At 36.9% G+C, this 15,185-nt stretch overlaps 1 protein-coding gene across 6 annotated transcripts in view; it reads left to right on the forward strand.

The window, feature by feature from the left end:
* Ptpn13 (protein tyrosine phosphatase non-receptor type 13) overlaps nucleotides 1–15,185 on the forward strand; it is a 199,445-nt gene that overhangs the window by 108,940 nt on the left and 75,320 nt on the right. For all 6 annotated transcript variants that reach the window (XM_042668362.1, XM_042668363.1, XM_042668364.1 and 3 more), the window contains 6 exons: nucleotides 4,675–4,749; nucleotides 4,861–5,035; nucleotides 7,620–7,773; nucleotides 8,547–8,685; nucleotides 9,842–9,994; nucleotides 14,680–14,862. In XM_042668362.1, coding sequence (XP_042524296.1) covers nucleotides 4,675–4,749; nucleotides 4,861–5,035; nucleotides 7,620–7,773; nucleotides 8,547–8,685; nucleotides 9,842–9,994; nucleotides 14,680–14,862 — 879 coding nt within the window. The remainder of the gene's footprint in view (nucleotides 1–4,674; nucleotides 4,750–4,860; nucleotides 5,036–7,619; nucleotides 7,774–8,546; nucleotides 8,686–9,841; nucleotides 9,995–14,679; nucleotides 14,863–15,185) is intronic.

Raw genomic sequence — 15,185 nt, forward strand, 5'->3', positions numbered from 1 at the left:
TTGGAATTTAAGCAATAATTATCTTTATAGTTAAAAGATGACCACATTTCCTTCAAATGCCATAGCCTCTCATTACAATATCCAAAGACTTTAAAGAACAAGTTAGTCGTTTTTCTTATAGAAGGATATATATGTGTGTGTGTATACACACACACACACACACACACACACACACACACACACACAGTATATAAATTCTGTTGGAATTTTCATAAAGTATATGGCAAAATATATTTTATATACGTCGTAAGTTCAAAAATGAACATGGATGGGGCTGGGAAGGTGGCTGGGAAGGTAGAGTGCTTGCCTTGCATGCATGAGGCCCTGGGTTTGATTCCTCAGTACCACATACTCAGAAAAAACCAGAAGGGGCACTGTGGCTTCAGTGGTAGAGTGCTTGCCTTGAACAAAAGAAGCTCAAGGACAGTGTCCAGGTCCTGAGGCAAGCCCCAGGAAAACAACAACTTTGTACCAGTTTTTGCTGCAGTGATCATACTTCCTTCACAACATTCTCACTTACTCTGTATTTTATCATCCTTTTCTAATCATCTGCCAATTTTGCAGGTGAGGCAGGATCTCATTTTTTACTTTAAAAATAATTCTTGGGCTGGGAAAGTGGCTCAGTGGTAGAGCACTTGCCTTGCATGTATGAGGCCCTGGGTTCGATTCCTCAGCACCACATAAGCAGAAAAAAAAAGTCGGAAGTGGCGCTGTGGCTCAAGTGGTAGAGCGCTAGCCTTGAGCTGAAATGCTGAGAGACAGCGCCCAGGCCCAGAGTTCAGGCGCCACAACCGAACCCAAAAATAAATAAATAAATAGATAAATAAATAAATAATAAATAAATAAAAATAATTCTTCAAAAGCAAAATAAGGGGGCTGGGAAAGTAGCTTAGTGGTAGAGTGCTTTGCTTGCATGCACAAAGCCCTGGGTTCAATTTCTCAGTACGACATACACAGAAAAAGCTGGAAGTGTCAATGTGGCTCAAGTGGTATTGTGCTAGCCTTAAGTGAAAGAAGCGCAGGGACAGTGCACAGGCACTGATTTCAAGCCCCAGGACTGGCAACAATAATAATAATAATAATTAGCAAAGATGATACAACTGATACTGATCTAATTTTTTCTTAGTTCTTCACTAAAGTATAATAATACCTTGTGGTAGGTTTTTGTGTTGATTGCTTTAAAGAATTATCTCAAAAGTATATTTAAATTTTCAGAATTCATATAAACTTCATAGTATTCAAGGGAAGTAAACAGAATTGGGTAGTAAAAATCATACTTATTCTTCTCCTTATGATGCTATTATACATTTTTGTATACATTTTCAAACTTTTTGCTTCATTATCTTTTTTTTTAAGTTTGGAATTCGGTAGTGATTTTGTGTGTGTGTGTGTGTGTGAGTGATTTGTAGTCTTTTTTTTTTTTTTTTGGTCAAAGTGATATACAGAGAGGTTTTAGTTACATAAGTAAGGTAATGAGTACATGTCAATTTTGTTACCCCTTCCCTCAATTCAGGAGTGATTTCTAAACACATTGTCCAATTTCAAGATGTTTAGATTCTAGTAAAATACAACTGAGTTTATTTTAGGCTGATAGAAAAAAATTTAGTAAAGCTTTATCAATTTAATATCATTAGTAATACTTATTAGAATTAAACAAAAAGCTGGAGGTCATACAAAATAAGATGAGCTTTCAGGATGTTTTTTTTGTGTGTGTGTGTGTGAGCATCAGTAAGGGTATCTACATATAATCACCTTTTTTCTAAACCATAGTTTCAGAGATATTAGTTTGTTGGCAATTCATTAATTATAGATTGTGCCTATACAGTAGGCAACTATTGCATATTCTGTCACTAAAAATCCATGTTTCCGGGCTGCGAAGGTGGCTTAGTGGTAGAGTGCTTGCTTTGCATGCCTGAGGCCCTGGGTTTGATTAACTTCAGCACCACATAAGGAAAAAAAAAACAACCTGGAAGTGGCACTGTGGCTTAAGTGGTCCAGCGCTAGTCTTGAGCTGAAGAGCTGAAGGATAGCACCCAGGCCCAGAATTCAGGCCCCAAGCCCACCACCACCAACAACAAAAATAAATAAATAAATAATCCACGTTTCCTTTTTAGGAAGCCAATTTCTGGCTATTTCAAAACAAGCTTGTTTTTAGCAGAAACATGTGGAATCGGTGATGAGATAGATCCCTTTGAACTACTGGTCACAAAAGGGGCCATGTAGTGGTCTGTTTTTCTCAAAAGTGAGTAAAAATGATATACTTTTGAGGCTGAAAGTATGTTGAAGAACAGTTTTACAACTGAATTAACATTCTTTCTAAAAACATACTTTTTTTTGTTCTTATGTTGCAATATATTTTAATTTGTTGATACTCTGTTACTTAGTTGATGTTTTGTTATACTTTCTGTGTCTCCCATATCAAACCAGGTTCATTTGTTCTAATCTATTTCTAGTTAGATTTAAAATGTATCCATTGGTTCTTTAATAAAAAAAAAAACTTTCATAGTATTAGTCACATCTTGTACACTCATTTAATTTGTAGAATTCCTACACTAAGGAACCAGATGAACTAGGCAACCAAATGCAAAGAAGCCAACAACAGCAACAAAACTCAAATAACTTCCATTATGTCAAACATATGCACACATAGGCACCACCTACCTGTAGCTTCTAGATTAGCCTTTCTTTCTTCCTGCCTCTTGGATTAAAGCCATGAATATACAAAAGGAAAAGGGAAAGAATGGGTTGAAAAGCTAGAAATTCAGAGTAAAGATATCACTGTCTTCATCCTTTGAGTCCCTTATTTCCTAGATATTTTCTTGCTGGAGGTTTCAGTAAAGGTCAGAGAATACGGAATATTTATACTGTCCATTGCTGTCACTATTGGTTTTTTTTTTTTTTTGGGTCCGGTTGTGGGGCCTGAACTCTGGGTCTGGGCGCTGTCCCTCAGCTCTTCAGCTCAAGGCTAGCGCTCTACCACTTGAGCCACAGCACCACTTCCGGCTTTTTCTTTTTGCTTATGTGGTGCTGAGGAATCGAACCCAGGACCTTGAGCATGCAAGGCAAGCGCTCTACCACTGAGCCACCTTCCCAGCCCACTATTGTTTTTTTTTAATGTAACTTACTAGGGCTCTAAGAGCATAATCAATTACAAACAGATATGTATATTTGTAGTCACAAATGTTCCTTATGACTCATTCTATTTCTTTTGCTGGGACTGAAATCCTCCTACATATGACCTCCTGTGTAGTTGAGATCACAGGTATGCACCATCCACTAGTTAATGGTTGAGAATGGGTCTCCCTAAATGTTTGCTTAGGCTAGCTTTGAGCCAGGATCCTCCTGATTTTACCCTCCAGTAACATATTAGGTGTGATTACAGAAGTATACTACCATGCTTGACTCTCACTGTGATTCATTTGAGATAGAATATTCTCACTTCGGGCTGGGAAGGTGGCTCAGTGGTACAGCGTTTGCCTTGCATGCATGAGGCCCTGGGTTCAATTCCCCAGCACCACATAAGCAAAAAGAAAAAAAGCCAGAAGTGGTGCTGTGGCTCAAGTGGTAGAGCACTAGCCTTGAGCTGAAAAGCTGGGGGACAGCATTCAGGCCCAGAGTTCAGGCCCCACGACCGGACCTCCCCCCCCCCCTCCTCCCCCCCCCCCCCCCCCCGCCCCGCAAAAAAAGAATATCTTCACTTCACACACTAGCAGTACTAAACTAAATCTTTACATAAGCTTGTTAGCCCTATATCACTTTAATAATTAATACTACTTATTTTGCATTGTTTGTTTCTTGTGGTGATAGAATCCAGCCACGTACATGTACCTACCACAGAGCCACACAAGCCCACAATCACACTTAAAAAAAAAGACTATCTAGAGGCCATAGTGTAACCCTGTAATGTAATAAAATTGTATCAGGCAAGTCATATTTGACATCATTGGTTAAAAAAAAAACAAAACAAAACAAACAAACAAAAAGATGAGTGGGTGCTGGTGGCTCACACCTATAATCGTAGCTACTCAGGAGGCTGAAATCTGGATGGGAGTTCAAAGACAGTCCAGGTGAACAAATCCCTGGGAGACTCTTATGTCCAGTTAACCACTCAAAAACCAGAAGTGGTACTGTGGCTCAAGTGGGAGAGTGCTAGCCTTGAGCACAGAGAAGTTCAGGGGGCAGCACCTAAGCCCTGAGTTCAAGCCTCAGGACCAGCAGAAAAAAAAAAAAAGATGAAGGAAAATTTTTGGTAAAACTTGCTCAAGGCATATTCTATCTCTATTCTTAGCAAATTTGAATGTACTTCTTCATTGAAAATTTTACATACTATTTTACTTCAATTATTCTAATGCAGTAGCTTTATATGCAACTCATTGTTCCATAATTTTCCTTATAGGGAAAAAGTGAACAGTAAAACACATTTATATTAATTGCATAAAGGTTTCATTATAATATTTCTGGACATGTTTACAATGTATCCCATTCAAATTTATCCACTCTGCCATTTTCCCTGATCCCCTTGTCTCCCCTAAGATAATTTCAACAGATTTCACTGTTTTTTTCAAACATGTAAAAAATATTTTGACCATACTCACCTTCCTTTACTCTCTCCTTGCTCCCTCATTCCTCCTACCAAATGGTAACAACAATTTATTCTATTTATGTGATTTGCAGAATTTCTTTGGCCCAGAGTTTGTGAAAATGACTATTGAACCATTTATATCTTTGGATTTGCCTCCATCTATTCTTGTAAGTAGTAGTAATACTCTCTTAAAAATAAGTTTAGTAATTTTGTTTTAAAAAACTCATTTAAATGTAATGCTTATTTTCCTAAATGCTATTAACTTTTTCCAATTGTAGACCAAGAAAGGGAAGAATGAGGATAACCGGAGAAAAGTAAATGTAATGCTTCTGAGTGGACAGCGATTGGAACTGACTTGTGATACCAAAACGATATGTAAAGATGTGTTTGATATGGTCGTGGCCCATATTGGCTTAGTGGAGCATCATTTGTTTGCTTTAGCTATCCTCAAAGGTACTAAGATATTTTAAATTCAGTAGACAGAAGGGAACTTGGCAACAAGCTGACTTACCATACCTAATAGTAGGCATAATAGTATGCCCAACTTTGCTTTGGGGAATATTAGCTTAATGAGGAAGTCAGCATTGCCCTAAAGTAAGTTAAGAACTTCTCCCAATTTCACTCATTGTTTTTATTTTTTGATTTTTTAAATTGTTATTATAAAGGTGATATACAGAGGACTCATTGTTTTAATAACTGTGTGCTCATTAGGCATCTTCTGTATCTGACCATGTATTTTTCTTTGGCTGTCTTTGTATAAATAGCCTTTGTTTTATTTTTGGTTTTGCATTTTGAGATAGGATCTTACCATATTGCCCACGCTACTCTCAGATGCTGGTCTCACACAATCCTTCTGCCTCAACCTCCCAAGTAGCTGGCACCACAGGTACATGCCACTGGCTAAAGATAAACCAGATTTTAATTATGACATTTTAGGAACCATTTTATATATATACATATATACACACATGTTTATATATAAATACATACAGTATATCTATGTGCATATATATTAAACTGAAATGTAATATATATGATACACATTTCATTCTAATATGAAGCTAAATGTAAAGCACAACCCTATTTCTGAATTTTTCACAACTTCTTTAACCTATTATCCTAATTTCATATAGTTTCTTTTAAAATGTTATTAGTTGATTTCTAAATAGTAGTAATGTTAAGTGTATTTTAAGCATTTCATTCACTGAATTCTGTGACATATACAATCATAACAGTCTCAGAGTACTGCTTCTGTACAAACATTCTGTTTATCAGTTTAAGTTGTGTGGCTATAAGCAGCTTGGAAAAACTGTTCTTTCTTTAATAAATCACTATATTTATTAATATAAATATTTCTCAATATTTCAGATTTCTCAAAATGTAATTTAGGAAGCGCAGGCAATTAGAATACTGTAAAGGACAATCAAAGGGTCGAATGATCCTAACATTTTACCGCATGATGAAAAAAATCCCTTTTTCATAAAATAAATAGTTCTTTCAGCATATTTTGTTGAATATATGTGCCTTAAAAATGAATACTGGTGCAACAATGAGATGTACAAGACATTATGTCGAAAAACGAACTTTACAACTTTGGCTGGGAGGGAGGGGGATAGGGGGTGCTGGGGGATGAAAGTGTGGTGCGGGGTAGGGGGGAGATGGGAAGGGATGGGGAAACAAAGGAGGAGGCAACAATGCTTGATAAGAAATGTACTCATTACCTTGCCCATGTAATTGTAACTTCTCTGTACAGTATTTTCACAATTAAGAAAAAAATAAAGACTACTGGCAGGGTGCCAGTGACTCTTGCCTGTAATCAAGCTACTCAGGGAGACTGAAGCTAGTGCTTCTAAGCTAACCCAGGGCTGATAAATCTAGGAAACTCTTATCTTCAATGTCTTGAATAAACTACAGAAAAAAAAGAGTGGAACTGTGATTTAAGTGCTATCCTTGAACCAAAAATAAAAAACTCAGGAATAGCACACAGGCCCTGAGTTCAAGGTCGGACCAGTACTAAAAAAGAATATTGGATTTTTTTGAAGTTATTCAATAAATATGCATTAAGTACCTACCAGTGTTCTTTTACCTAACTTCATTTTTAGAGAAATCAAGCAATTCTATCTGCATAATCAGTCAAAATATCTATTTTAGTTTGCCTATGTTCCTTAATCATGTAGTAAAAATTATATTAAGTCATGATTTTTTTCTGGACTTTACATGGTAGCCAGGTGCCAGTGGCTCACACGTGTAATCCTAGCTACTCAGAAGGCTGAGATCTGAGGATCCTGGTTCAAAGCCAGCCTGGGCAGGAAAATCCATGAAAATCTTACCTCCAGAAAACTACTCAGAAAAAGCCAGAGGTGGTGCTGTGGCCAGGGTAAAGCACTTTCCCTGAGTACAAAGAGGCTCAGGGACAACACTCAGGCCCTGAGCTCAAGCCCCAGGACTGGCTAAAATTTTAAAAAATGCAAAAACCTAGTATTTGTTGAAGCAATGCCACATACTATTTGTATTTTCAAGTACTTTCTTATCCACTGTATCATTTGGTCTTTATAACAACTTTATAAAATAGAAATTGGCATTATCCTGATCTTATACACAGGAAAACTGATGTCCAGAGAGATAATAAAATTTATTCAGTGCCCTATATTACACATATATAGTAAATGATTAAATTATGTATATATTAAATGATGTCACCAAGAGCTGAATCTAGGCTGTTTATCTCTTCAGCCCTATTTTGTTTTTATTTTTTTATTATCTTTAAATTTAACACAAAGTTTTCAACAAATCAGTTTATGATTACAATACATCTTGGTCATTGTTACTCTTTCCATCATTCTCCCCAATCTTTCCCAAACAGAATCCCTGTTTTGAAAAGATTGAACTACTGTTGACTCCATTCTTTTCAGTCCTAGAACTTACTCTCATTTTTCATCATTGTTTTGCATTATTCTTCTTGACACTATTGGACAGAAAGATGAAGTCAAAAGGAAATAATTGGTTTTATCTGGATGTTTTTCTCATTCTGTTTTAGAAAATGAGTATTTCTTTGTTGATCCTGACTTAAAATTGACCAAAGTAGCTCCAGAGGGATGGAAAGAAGAACCAAAGAAAAAGAACAAAGCCACTGTTAACTTTACTTTGTTTTTCCGAATTAAATTTTTCATGGATGATGTTAGTCTAATACAGTGAGTACATATGGTTTCTCTTTTGCTTTTTTTCAGCCCTCACTCTTAGGATCTTTAGTGTACTGATACTGAATTATTTGATTCTTTATGGTAAGAGAAATGCAGTTATCCATCCTTATCCATTGTTTTATTTTCCTACCTTCCCAGATGATATTCAGAGAAAAATTCCGGAAACAATATGTTTTTAATTGTATGCAGCATCTTTTCATCCTGCTTCATCTTTCTCAAGCCTGAATCATCTCTTTCTCCTGTATCACTGAGTTGTATACATTACCAACTCCAGTCACTTACTAGCCATCTTAGTTATCCATCAGCTGCCAAGTGTATTAAAGTATCCTGTATTTAATAATGGCCCCAAAGCATTCAAGAGTAGTGATGCTGACAATTCTGATATGCCAAAGAGAAGCTGTAAAGTACTTCTTTAAAGTGAAATGATAATATTTCTTATTGTAAGGAAAGAAAAAGATCGTATGATTGATTGTTAAAATTCATGATGTGTTATCATAGCTCATCTCTTACTATACCTAAATTACAAGTTAAACTATAACAGGTATGTACGTTAAAAACAAAAACAAAACAAAAAATAGAGAGTCTGGCACAATCCTTGTCTTCAGGCTTCTACTAGGGCTCTTAAGTGTTATTCTTACAGAAAAGAGGTCCCCTCTTTTTTCAGTATTTCTCTGAACAGAGTTTCTTGAATTAAGTTGCTATGCCTATAGTAAAAATCACCCCATGATTAATTAATAACAAAAGATGTTTGTATATTTTTTCAGACATAATCTAACCTGTCATCAGTATTACCTTCAGCTACGGAAAGACATTTTGGAGGAGAAGATGCACTGTGATGATGAGACTTCCTTATTGCTGGCATCCTTAGCTCTCCAGGCTGAGTATGGCGATTATCAGCCAGAGGTGGGATTTTCTTTTTTCCTCTAAAAAGTCTTTCCTATTGGTGGTCTTATCTTTGGCATAATTAAAGAGGAAAGCTGGTTGAAATGTTTGATGTTTACATGTAAAGTTGTTTTGGGGCTGGGAAGGTAGTTCAGTGGTAGAGCGCTTGCCTTGCATGCATGAGGTCCTGGGTTTGATTCCTCAGCACCACATAAGCAAAAAAAAAAAAAAAAAGCTGGAAGTAGCGCTGTGGCTCAAATGGTAGAGCGCTAGGCTTGAGCTGAAGAGCTGAGGGACAGTGCCCAGACCCAGAGTTCAGGCCCCCATGACTGGACTCTCCCTCCCCCCCCCAGATAAAGTTGTTTTTGTTTTTTTTGTCTTTCTTTTTGTTTTGCTGGTCTTGGGGCTTAAATTCAGGTCTTGAGCACTGTCCCTGAGCCTCTCTGTGCTCAAGGCTAGCACTCTACCACGTGAACCACAGTGCCACTTTGGGCTTTTTCTGTTTATGTGGTACTGAAGAGTCAAACCCAGGGCTTCATGCATGCTAACCAAGCACTCTACCACTAAGCCACATTCCTAGCCCAAGATCTAAAGATTTTTAAAGTTGGCTGAATGTCTCAAAATGACCATGCTTTCCCAATACATTCATTGACTATATATGTTTGTAGGCAAGATTTAATTTTCTATTTAAAATTATCTTGTTTTTCACTTTAGAGATATCTAGCATCAACTCCTCCTCCCATGTTTTAACTAAACATAGGTCTATAGCCAAATGTCAGAGACATTTTGTGCCTTCTACACATGATAATTTGGGAATTTAACAAAGTTCAAAGTATGGTAAATTCCCTATATTAAAGCCCTGGTGTTCTTAAATGAAATCATTCTGTGAGTGACTAATGGGCTAGAGACTGCACTACCTGCACTGAACCGTTACAGTATCATCCTTAGAATGAGGCACTTGAATGTCATGCTCTGAAGCTTGCCAGTCAGCTTTACTCATTCCTCCTCATTGAAGAGAATGACTGACGCATTTCCTCTAAAACTCATTCCTTAGAAAGAGAAGTAGAATTGGAAACATTTCATCTTTTGACTGGAGCAAGTAATTTAAGATAGGAGGAAGAGGGTTCACTCCAATAAAGGCAAATAGACCTACTTACAGAAACAATGTTCTTTCTAGATTCATGGTGTGTCTTACTTTCGACTAGAGCATTATTTGCCTGCCAGAGTAATGGAGAAACTTGATTTATCTTATATTAAAGAAGAGTTGCCCAAATTGCACAATACCTATGCCGGAGCTTCTGAAAAAGAGACAGAGTTAGAATTTTTAAAGGTAAGTATGCAAGACTATAAATGTAAACCTTGTAAATTGTTCAAAATAGGAAAATTGAAGCGCACATATCTAAAAGGTCATGAGCCAATTGATACTTTACATTATTTTATCTCCTATTTCTGAGTGAAACTATGGTTTGGTTTTTTTTTCCCTTTTGTAAACAATGGAACTGGAGTGCTCCCAAGGTCAGCAGCTACTCTGTTGAACAGTAACACTCTTTGAACCTATATCCATCTGGCTGTGGATTCCATGCTTTTATTTTATTTCATACTGTTAAAATTAAGATTCAAAGCCTGGCGCTGGTGGTTACTCAGGAGGCTGATATTTGAGGATTATGGTTCAAAGCCAGCCTGGACAGGAAAGTCCATGATACTCTTACCTACAAATAACCAGAAAACTGGAAGTGGCTCAAAGTGGCAGAATGCTAGCCTTGAAAGAAAGAGCTCAGAGGCAGTGCCCAGTCCCTAAGTTCAAGTCCCACACCGAAGAAGGAAAAAAAAAATCAAGGTTCATTATAACAAAGAAACAATTTAACTTGGTGATGAGCTGGATTTGAAAGGGCAGTTCATTCTTATTCTAGAGTTACTTAATTTTGTGTTTTTTTCTCAAAAGGCTAAAATTCAGTAACATTCTCTTAAAATTAAGTCTTTTTAATGAATGCCATGTAATTCACATAGGGATAGAAGATTAAAAAAATGGCTTATGGTTATTTTCAGTTCTGAAAATAACTCCCTGTTAGAGCACAAATAAATAATAGTTCATTTATGATCAAGAAAATCAGAACTATGTAAGCTTCTAACACAAATAATAAGTAAAAATAGTATTTTAAAGAAAGCTTTCAAAATATTCTTGAATTTCAGCTCACTCACTAATTGATACTGTAGGGATTTGGGTTTCCTAGTCCTACAAAAATCTGTGAGGGAGCCAGGTGTCAGTGGCTCATGTCTATAATCCTAGTTACTCAGGAGGCTGAGATCTGAGGATCACAGTTCAAAGCCAGCCCTGGCAGGAAAAGTCTGTGAGACTTTTATCTGCAATAAACTACTCAGAAAAGCCAGAAGTGGTGCTGTAGCTCAAGTGGTAGAGTACTAGCCTTGAGCACAGAGAAGCTCAAGGACAGAGTCCAGGCCCTGAGGTCAAGCCCCCAGATTGCCCCCTCCTTCCCTCCCCAAAAAACAGAAAACTATGAAGGGCCTTCATTTACAGACTTATGTTGTCTTTAAAAAAGGGTTCTTAACATTATCTTATCTATGTTTCTTTGGGCCTGGCTTGCTTCACTTAATATAATTTTTTCCAAGTCTTTCCATTTCCTAACAAATGGAGCAATGTCACGCTTTCTGAGGGAGTCATAGAGTTCCATTGTATATATGTATCACATTTTCTTGATCTGTTCATCTACTGAGGGGCATCTGGGTTGGTTGCATATCTTAGCTATGGTAAATAATGTTACAGTAAACATAGTTGTGCTGAGAGCTTCAGTATGGTCTTGTTTGTGATCATTTGGGTGAATACCCAAAAGTGAGATTGCTGGGTCATAGTGGAGCTCTATGTGGAGTCTTTTGAGGAACCTCCATACTGCTTTCCAAAGTGGTTGAACAAGTTTACACTCCCACTAACAATGCAGTAAGGTTCTCTTCTGTCCACATTCCTTCCAGCATCTGTTGTTGTATTAAGGAAAGTAAGCCAGGCCCAAAGTAACATAGGTCCCATAGTTTCCCTTATTTGCAATATCTAGTACATGTCTGGGACAAGCAGAAAAGGTCAAAAGCTATGTACATATGACCAGATAAGATGATGTTAAGCGAAATGAACTCCAAGATAGGGACACGTGGTTTTTTCTTGCTTGCTATTATTTCTAATATACCATGTGATTTTTTGTTTCTTTGTTTCTTTGTAAGTTCCTCCCCCACGGTATAACCCCTGTTTTCACTGTATTTGATGTTGGTATAATTTGGGGAGGGGAAGGGAAAAAACAAAGGAGGAGGCAACAATGCTTGATAAGAAACATACTCATTACCTTGCTGATGTAACTGTAACCCCTCTGTACAGTATTTTTTTTTTTTTTTTTTTTGGTTGGTCGTGGTACTTGAACTCTGGGCTTGGGTGCTGTCCCTGTGCTCTTCAGCTCCAGGCAAGCGCTCTACCGCTTGAGCCACAGCGCCACTTCCAGTTTTTTAGTGGTTTTATTGGAGATAAAGTCTCATGGACTTTCCTTCTCTGGCTGGCTTTGAACTGCTATCCTCAGATTTCAGCCTCCTGAGTAATTAGGATTGATTACAGGTGTAAGCCACTGGTACAGGGCTTCTTTCTATAACTAGCATGGTTGTTATTCATTACCTTACCCTATTATTCCTTTACGATTCCTAATACTTTTTTCTCTTCAGCATCTTTCTATTTTTTGGTACTATTTTTGGTAGTTCATTGGAGATAAGAGTCTCATGGACTTTCCTGACAGGCTGGCTTCAAACCTCGATCCTCAGCTCTTAGCCTCCTGAGTAGGTTGAATTATAGGTGTGAGTTACTCGTGCCTGGCTTCTGACTTTTTGTTTCATTTTGATTTTTTAGTTTGTTGGGTTTTTGTTTTGTTTTGTTTTTGCTTTTGTTTGTTTTGTGCTGGTCCTGGGGCTTGAACTTAGGGCCCAGGGTCTGTCCTGGAACTTTTTTTTTGCCCAAGGCCAGTGGCCTTCCACTTGAGCTACAGCTCCATTTCTGAATTTTTGGTGCTAATTGGAGATAATTGTTTGGAAGATTTTCTTGCCCAGGCTGGTTTTGAACCACCGCCTTCAGATTTCAACCTCCTAAGCAGCTAAGATTACAAACATGAGCCATTGGCACCCAGCTCTGTTATTTAAAATGTCTGAATTTAGAGTTCTGCAAAATGTTAAATTACTTTTAAGACATCTCTATCTTTTTGCCAGTCAACTTTATTGAGGTATAATTTATATAAAATAAAATTTATCACTTTTTAAGTGTTCAGTAACTTTTGAAAAATATACCCAGTTGGGAAACAACTCTGTAACCATGAAAAAGAACAAAGTTTAATAAACTATGGCTTACCTATTCTGTAAGTAAAATTTTATTAGAACTTGGCCATACCAATTTGCTTGCATATTGTCACTATATTACAGGGGTGAGCCACTGGCACCTGGTTAGTTATCTTTTAATAGGACATACATTTATGCTCTGCTTGCTTAGGACTGTGATCCATTTGTTTATAATTTTCCACATACTAGGCTGACATGCACATACCACCATGCCAAGTTTTTATTGGTTGACTTTGAGTCTTGCAAACTTTTGCCCAGACTGACCTTGAACAATCCCTACCTCTTCCACCTAAGATTATTGGAGTGAGCTACCATGCCCAACCTATCATCATTATTATCATCATCATCATCATCATCATCATCATCGTGGTCATCGTCATCAGTAGTAATAGTATTGAGTAATTTTCCTTTTACAGATTTACAATTTGTGTGTTCTTCCAATAATTGATAGATATAAAGCTGCTATGAATATTCTACTGCTACATATTTTTGTTAGAACATTGTTTTTATTTCTCTTGAGAAAATATCTACCAAAGGAATTGACAAGGCTTTCGGTAGATGTATGTTTAACTTTTTCAGAAACAGCTAAACTTTCCCAAGTGGTTATAAAATTTTAGTCCTCCATTAGAAATGTATGGTAGTTCCTATTGTTCCACATCTTCAACAACACTTGATATTTTCAGTCTTTTTCACTTTGCCCTTGAAATAGGTGAGTAGTGATATATCATTAATTTCATTTTGTATTTCCCTAATTACTATTTTATAGTGAACTTTTTTTTGCAAGTTTTTTTTATATGACACTCATATCTTTGTTCATGTTTCTAACCTTTTGCCCATTTTATTTCTGTCTGGTTATATGCCTACTTATTTCCAAGAAATACAAAGTTCTACGTACAAACTGAGAACAGGCTAAGATCTGAGGAACGAGGTTTGAAGCCAGCCTGTCAGGAAAGTCTCAGTCTGTGTTTGAGTATTTTAATACTGAGTCTTTTTTTCCCTGGGACTGGGGCTTGAAATCTGGGCCTGATTGCTGTCTCTGAGCTCCTTTATTGCCCAAGGCTGGTGCTCTATCACTTGAGCCACACCACCACTTTCCACTTTTGCTATGATTAATTGGTGATAAGAGTCTCATGGCCTTTCCTGCCTGATCTGGCTTTAAACCTCAATCCAGATCTCAGCCTCTTGAGTAGTTAGGATTATAGGCATGAGCCACCAGCACCCAGTTTAACATTGACTCTTGATGAACAATGTTAGTAAAGTATTTGTTGTTGTTTCTTTCTTTGTCATGCTGGGAATTAAATCCTGTGAGATTTTAATTTATAATTTTTTCTTCTATGATTCATGTTGTTGTTCATGTCCCACCTAAGAAATATTTACCTAACCAAAAGGTTAAAATGATTTAGTTTCATACACTTAACTCCTGTATTTTGGTCTGTGGTCTGTTTTGGATTATTTTTTATGTATCAGGTGAAATAAACATTGAAATCTACCTTTTGGCATATGGATCCAAAATATTTCAGCAGTATTTGTTGAAAAAGCTATTGTTTCCCCCATTAAATTAGATCAGTAAAACTTCTGTAATGTTGTCATTGTTTGTCAAAATTGACTGAATAATGTGGTACTATTCCACTATTCCAACAGGTCTGCCAAAGGCTGACAGAGTATGGAGTTCATTTTCACCGTGTACACCCTGAGAAAAAGTCACAAACAGGAATTCTACTTGGAGTCTGTTCTAAAGGTGTCCTTGTGTTTGAAGTTCACAATGGAGTTCGTACATTGGTCCTTCGCTTTCCATGGAGAGAAACAAAGAAGATTTCTTTTTCTGTATGTTCATTTTAGCCTTTATTTCCATCATATTTTCAAAGAAGTATTGTCAGATTCCAAGTAACATATCAGTGTATTAATTTAACATATTAACTTACTTCCCGTAAGTCAAGTTTAGATCCTACCATTGTCTTAATATTATTTTAACTCTCCCTTTTTAGTTGTAGAAAGTGTTATTGAGATTTTGGTTCGGGTTTTCTCAGCAGGTGAGTATTCAGAGCGAATCATACATTACTAGCTGGTTATATGCTCAATGAACTTTAGTTAAATTACAACCAAGTTGAATATTCTGTTACAAAGTCAAAACATGTTCTTTGGTGGTA

The sequence above is a fragment of the Dipodomys spectabilis genome, unplaced genomic scaffold (assembly GCF_019054845.1).
Source record: "Dipodomys spectabilis isolate Male_0828 unplaced genomic scaffold, ASM1905484v1 ptg000436l, whole genome shotgun sequence".
In the NCBI taxonomy this organism is placed as follows: Eukaryota; Metazoa; Chordata; class Mammalia; order Rodentia; family Heteromyidae; genus Dipodomys; species Dipodomys spectabilis.